The 7,373-nt window shown below is 35.8% G+C and overlaps 1 protein-coding gene across 5 annotated transcripts in view; it reads right to left on the bottom strand.

The window, feature by feature from the left end:
- Rbl1 (RB transcriptional corepressor like 1) overlaps positions 1-7,373 on the bottom strand; it is a 59,149-nt gene that overhangs the window by 26,684 nt on the left and 25,092 nt on the right. For 4 of the 5 annotated variants that reach the window (XM_048810972.1, XM_048810969.1, XM_015480928.2 and 1 more), the window contains 3 exons: positions 3,374-3,486; positions 3,002-3,105; positions 1,312-1,449 (listed from right to left, as the gene is read on the bottom strand). In XM_048810972.1, coding sequence (XP_048666929.1) covers positions 1,312-1,449; positions 3,002-3,105; positions 3,374-3,486 — 355 coding nt within the window. The remainder of the gene's footprint in view (positions 1-1,311; positions 1,450-3,001; positions 3,106-3,373; positions 3,487-7,373) is intronic. The other variant, XM_048810970.1, reaches the window with a different exon arrangement.

Genomic DNA, 7,373 nt, shown 5'->3' with positions numbered 1-7,373 from the left:
CAGTCCTGGGGGGGGGGGGAAGAATCAAAGGCTTTAGTTTCTTAAATGAAATGCGAATGTTACAAATTAAAACAAATTGTTGGGTTGACAGATGGCTCAGTGGTACAGTACTCAAGGCCCTGGATTCAATCCCCAGCATCAGAAAAACAAAACAAAACAAAACAAAACATAAACAAACCACTCTCAGGTTACGGGGAAAACTAAATTTCCTAATGGAAAAATCTGAATATGCACATGAAAGTAAGTATAGCATCAGAACCAATTTCCCCTAAGAACCTTAAACTCTTAATCATAGTCAATAATTCAACCAAATAAGCTTACCCATGATGTACATTTTCTACAACTCTAACTGATTCGGGCAAACTTTAGGTACAAAATGTTAACTCCTGTGCTAGAGATGTAGCTTGGTGATAAAGCTCTTGCCTTAGCATGTGCAAAAGGCTCTGGGGTTGATCCCTAGCTACACACACTCTCTCACACACATATGTAACTCTTCAAACTAATTTTTTTTATCATTAATAGTTTGAAAGTAGCACAGATGACTAAATATTAACTAAATCATGCCAATAAACATATCAAGTATCATTAGTCCTAAATTTGAAAATGAGATATCATTAATCATTACTATGATGACATAGCTCAGTAGCTATGACATACTTTATAAGAGAAATGTTAATATTTTCTAATAGTTCTAAAGCAAAAAAGCTTTCTGGAGAAGATTTCTTTTTTTCTAACATTCCTCACAGAGAAAATAAAAAGGGTAGAGTAAGTAAGACTTACTCACAGAGAATTAGCTCAACTTTAGGGAATAAGCCTGACCTGTTATTACAACTTCACAATCTGTTTTACTTGGTTTCACCCCTGGTCCCTTTTATCCTTTTTGCAGTGCTGGTGATCAACCCCAGGGTCCTGTGCATGTTAGGCAACTATTCTACCACTGAGCTACACCCCCAGTCCACCACAATCAACTTTAGACCTTTGCTGCCTTCCTCTAGGAGAAAGGGTTTTTGTTCTTCATTGCATATTTGGTTAATAGGATTATGATTTTCATTTATAAATATGGAAACTTTGAGGTTAAGTACTTAGTACCAGGTCACATTTGCAAGTAGTGATGAAAAAAGAACTGAAGTTATGAAATTGGCTTAATTTACTTATATCCTTATTCTCTCCAGTTTGTTCTCATTCCACTCAAAAAGCATTAGAATACCTCTAGAAATATTTTTCAGATATCGCAACTGTGTTTCTTTAGCACTAAGACAAATACAACATTTATGTGTGCCACACTATAAAAGAACTTTGTTATTATCTCACCTTATAAAAATAAAATGGCTGCAAATCGAGAACTTCAATAATCCAAGGAAAAGTACGAGGTGAGCTGTAAGCAAACAGCACAATTTCCAAACAACAAGCCATCAAAGAACGATGAAATATATCCTGCTCTAAAAGAACCTTGGGGAAGAAAAAGACCACGGCTTAACATTTCTCAGCAATTTTAGTCTCTGTCATCCTAAAAAAGAAAACTATAACAACAAAATATATTATGCTAGCATATTAGAGATAAAAATCAGAATTCTTGGGCTGGTGGTATATCTCAGTGGTAGAGCCTAGCACGCTTGAGGCCCAGGGTTCAATCCCCAGCACTGCATTAAAAAACAAAATCAAAAACAAAAACTGAGTTCCCAAACTAGTTTTCTTATATCTAATTTAAAAAAAAATATTTTCCAGTTGTTGATGGACCTTTATTTTTATTTATTTGTATGTGGTGCTGAGAATCGAACCCAATGCCTCACACATGCTAGGCAAGCGCTCTACCACTGAGCTACAACCCAAGCCCCTCTTGTTCAGTGATAGATCTTAAATCTACATGAGGTGCACATAACAATCTGATTTGAAATCTGAACAAATAATAAAATATTTAATATTTCCATCAAAATAAAAGCATTAGAATTGTTTCTTTTTCTTTTTAATAACAGTTAATTGTTTTATCAGCAGAGTATTTATTAATCAAAACACTGAAATGGAAGGTGAAATGATACAAAAGCTAAGACAAAAAAGTTCAGAAGAGGAAATATTTCACAGAGAAGATAAAGTTCTCTTTCACCACTGATTTTAAGACCTAATATGTTTTCATGGTTTTTTACTTCTATTTTTTTCTTCCTTTTTTGGTAGTGGGGATTTAACCCAAGTCATTTTTTTTTTTTTGGTACCAGGGACTGAACTCAGGGGCACTGCCCTTCTTTGTATTTTATTTAGAGACATGAGTTGCTTAGTGCCTTGCTTTTGCTGAAGCAGGTTTTGAACTCATGATCCTCCTGCCTCAGCCTCCTGAGCCACTGAGATTACAGGCATGCACCATTGCGCCCAGCCCTTTCATTTTTATTTTATTTTATTTTGAAACAGGGTCTCCATAAATTGCTAATGGTCTTCCTAAATTGTTGAGACTGGCCTTGAACTTATGATCCTCCTGCCTCAGCGTCCTGAGTTGTTGGAATTATAGGCATGTACCACTGAGCCCAAATGTAGCAAAATTCTTTTATGAAACTACTGGACAGAGTGGTCAAACTTGGTCAGATGTTCAAAGAAAACCAAGTCTTTTTTTCTTTTTAAAGGAAAAATACCACCATTTCATAATCGAAAAATCTCTGGGAGGTATGGACAAATAAATACTTTAATTATCAGTTAGCTTAACAGTATGTGTATGTGTGTGGGGTTCATTATCACTAGTTGAGAATGAAGTACAAAAATAAAAAGGACCTTAAAGGACCTACAGGAAAAGACTGCTGATGATACTTCAAAAATAAATATTACATATTTCACATTTCTGCCTAGACCTAGCTAGCCCCAGATATGCCAAAGTCAACTAAAGTCAGAATTGCAATGTTATCTTGGTCAACTTTGCTATAAACTGTTGACCCCACATCCCTTTAGGATCTCTCAAAACACTGTTTCCAGACTAGGGCATTTGGTTCTTGCCAGTAGCTGAGAGAGTAGATTTACTTACTGACATGTCCATTCCACGAAGTCTTCGTGTTTCCTGAACCATTACAGTCTCCAACATTTTATAATACAAAATTTCTGCCAGCTTTAGTCTGTTTATAGCAAAGTCTAAAGGGAAACAAAGGAAGAACACATGCTATTACAATCTAGTTAAGGACTAAAGAATAAAATTTACATAAACTTGAATCTGGTATATTAAGGGCAACGGGTGTAGCTCGTAAGAGAGCACTTGCCTCACATACATGAGGCCCTAGAGTCAATTACCAGCACTGCAAAAAAGGAAAAGAGAAAAAAAATAACAGAAAAGTAAAAATCTTGAATTTCTAATTTTGAGAACAATCTATTTTCAATATTGTGCCAACTTCACTTTTCTTACCTATGTGAGATCCCGGCTGTTCATCTGTTGATTGAGTATAGTGTTGGCAGAAAGTCTCTCCTATTCCTTTTACTATTTTCATAATGTTTTCCTTAGGATTCCGCATACAAGATCTATAACATATAATAGGAACCCAATTACCAGGGGAAAAACCCAGACAACTAACATTTCTCCTTTCAAGAATTAGTTTGAGGGGCTGGGGTTATGGTTCAGTGGAATAGCAGTTGCCTGGCATGTGTGGGGCAGTGGGTTTGATCCTCAGCACCACATAAAAATAAATAGGGAGGCTGGGGCTGTAGCTCAGTGGCAGAGTGCTTGCCTAGCATGTGTGAGGCATGGGGTTCGATCCTTAGCACCACATAAAAATAAAGGCTTTCTATCCATCTACAACTACAAGAAAGAAAAAATTAAAAAAGAAATAGGGGCTGGGGTTGTGGCCTAGCGCTTGCCTAAGGCACTGGGTTTGATTCTCAGTACCACATATAAATAAATAAAATATCTAAAAAGAACAAATAAAAACAAATAAAAAATTAGTTTAGTTTTTAGTGACCAGAGCTCTATTCTCAGTTGTAAACCTACAAATATAAACAAAGCTTTACTTATATAAAATAATATAGACATATAATTTCATATATTTTTTTACATATTAAAACTTTGGATTTTGTGAATTTGACTATTTGATGTACCTCATATAAATGAAATCGTGCAGTATTTGTCTTTTTGTGATTGGCTTATTTCATTTAGCATAATATTTCAAGGTTCATTCATGTTATAGAATATGACACGACTTCCTTCTTTTTTTAAGGCTAAATAATACTCCACTGTATGTACAGACTGTTTTCTTTATTCATTTGTCCATGGACATTTCAGTTGCTACCACAATCTTAACTATTGTGAATAATGTGCAGTGAATATGGTGTATAAATATCTTTTTGAGATTCTATTTTCATTTATTTTGGATATATTTCCAAAAGCAGTACTACAGGAGCTTATGCTAACTCTATTTTTGCTTTTTTGAGGCAACTTCAAATAGTTTCCATAATATTTGCACCATTTCACAACCCTACCAACAATGCACAGGGCTGTGATTTTTCCACACCCTCACCAATACTTGGATTTGTGGTGCAGGGGAGGTGGGGAGATGTGGCCATCCTAATGAATGTGAGGTGACTTCTCATTGTGAGTTTGATTTGCATTTCCTCAGTTCAGTATTTTTTCATAGGTTTATTGGCCATCTATTTATCTCCTCTGGAGAATTGTCTTGAGTCCTTTATGCATTTTTCAAATCAGATTATTTGGGTTTTTTTTATTATTGAGTTGTAGGAATCCTTTATATATTCTGGATCTTAACTCATTAACAGAGACATGGTTTGCAATTTTATTTTCCATTTCATAGGCTGCTTTTTCACTCTGTGGATTGTTTACTTTGCTGCATAAGTTTTTTAAGCTTGAGAGTCCCATTTGTCTATTTTTGCTTTTGTTATGATTCAGGAAATCATTGTTCACTCCAACAAAGCATCCCCTCATATTTTCTTTTTTTTTTTTTTTAATATTTATTTATTTTAGTTCTCGGCAGACACAACATCTTTGTTTGTATGTGGTGCTGAGGATCGAACCCGGGCCGCACACATGCCAGGCGAGCACGCTACTGCTTGAGCCACATCCCCAGCCCCCCTCATATTTTCTTTTAGGAGTCTTATAGTTTCAGGTCTTCCATTTAGGTTTTTAGTGCATTTTGTATTAAATTTCCAATATTGTATAATGTCTTAATGGTTCTGTATGTGGATATTCCATTTACCCAAAAGTATTTATTGAAAAAAAGACTCCTTTCACCACTGCACAGTCTTGGCACCCTTATTAAAGATAATTTGAGCACATTTATGAGGGTTTATTTCTGAGCTTTCTGTTCTGGCCTTCTGGTTTATAGGTCTTTATGGAAATACATACTATGTTTTTGTGATTACTGTAGATTTATTTTATACACACACACACACACACACACACACACATATATTTTTGATACTGAGGATTGAACCCAGGAGTGCTTACCAATTGAGTCACATTCCCAGCCCCCCCACCCCTTTTTAGAGAGAGAATTTTTTAATATTTATTTTTTAGTTTTCGGTGGACACAACATCTTTATTTTTTTAATTTTTATGTGGTGCTAAGGATCGAACCCAGTGCCCCACGCATGCCAGGCGAGTGCGCTACCGTTTGAGCCACATTCCCAGCCCCTCCAGCCCTTTTTAATATTATATTAGACACAGGGTCTCTCGCTAAGTTGCTGAGGCTGGCTTTGAACTCAAGATTCTTCTGCCTCAGACTCTTGAGCCACTGGGATTATAGGTGGGTGCCACGGTGCCTGGCTTATAATATATTTTGAAATAAGGAAGTATGAGGCCTCCAACTTTATTCTTTTTCAACCTTGTTGTGGCTATGTGTGGTCCTTTGAGATTCCATATGAATTTTAGAATGTTTTTCCTACGTCTGCAAAAATTGCCATTGAGATTTTGATAAGGATAGCACTGAATCTATAGATCACTTTGGGTAGTATGAATATTATTCAGCTTTATGTCTTCCAACAACACGAGATGTCTTTTCATTTATTTGTCTAGGTTATTCTGCATTCTCTGCTTCATTCCTTTCTTTTCTTGTTGCTACAAAATGTTCTTATAGTTGACTTGACACTTCATTTCAATTTACTAAAGCTTTAGTGGGTAGTTCAGTATGGACCAACTGCTATTAAGGGCAGATCTCTGAGACAGTCTTTCTACATTACCTGCAAACTGCTTATCTTATCTCCTCAGCTAATTTTGAAACTGGGATTGTTCTGTTTTCCTATAACTTGAAAGTCTGGGAAAAGGGGGAGAGTTCATCTGGTACTATGTTAAACTTTTGTTGGAGAATCAAGGCTTTGCTTTCTCTTCTGAAATTTAGTTAAATATCTCCATTCCAGGATTCCCTATACCCAATCAGGGATGTTCTCTACTTTTATGAGATTCTGTCCCCAAATCATTAGATATTAGGAAAGGAAGTTCTCTGATATGGCTTCATTCTACCATCTTTACCAGGAAACATTCTCTTTTTAAAAAAATTTACCTAAAATTCCATTTTATAGCTGTACCACCAATATCTAATCAGTCTTAACTTTGGTGGACATTTAGATTGAACCTATTTAAAGTCAATTAAAAATTTATATAACTTAAGGTAGTTACAAGAGTGGAATGTCAGAGGTAAATAAACTTTAAGATATACTTCAAAGGGCTGGAGATGTGGCTTAAGTGGTAGTGTGCTGGCCTGGCATGCGCAGGGCACTGGGTTCGATCCTTAACACCACATAAAAATAAAATAAAGATATTGTGTCCACCTAAAACTAAAAACTAAAAATAAAATAAATAAAATCGAGGTATTGTGTCCATCTACAACTAAAATATTTAAAAAGATATACTTCAAATTCTATAATCCCGGGCTGGAGATGTGGCTCAAGCGGTAGCACGCTCGCCTGGCGTGCATGCGGCCCGGGTTCGATCCTCAGCACCACATACAAACAAAGATGTTGTGTCCGCCGAAAACTAAAAAATAAATATTAAAAAATTCTCTCTCTCTCTCTCTCACTTCATCTCTCTCTCTTAAAAAAAATTCTATAATCCCATGAAATAATATTTATACACACATGTATACTGATATAAATATATAAACATATAGTTTTGTTGTTGTTTTTGATAGATGCTAGATAAGTACTCTATCATTAAGCTATATCCTCAGTTGTTGTTGTTCTTCTCAAGAGGTAGCGTGCTCGCCTGGCATGAGTGAGGCACTGGGTTCGATTCTCAGCACCGCATAAAAATAAAAATAAAGATATTGTGTCCACCTAAAACTAAAAAAAAAAAAAGATGGACACAATATCTTTATTTTATTTATTTTTATGCGGTGCTGAGGATCGAACCCAGTGCTTCACATGTAAGGCAAGCACTGTACTGCTGAGCTATAACCCAGCCCC

Source organism: Marmota marmota, unplaced genomic scaffold (genome assembly GCF_001458135.2).
Source record: "Marmota marmota marmota unplaced genomic scaffold, marMar, whole genome shotgun sequence".
Classification (NCBI taxonomy): Eukaryota; Metazoa; Chordata; class Mammalia; order Rodentia; family Sciuridae; genus Marmota; species Marmota marmota.
This window is presented reverse-complemented; position numbering and strand designations above follow the sequence as displayed.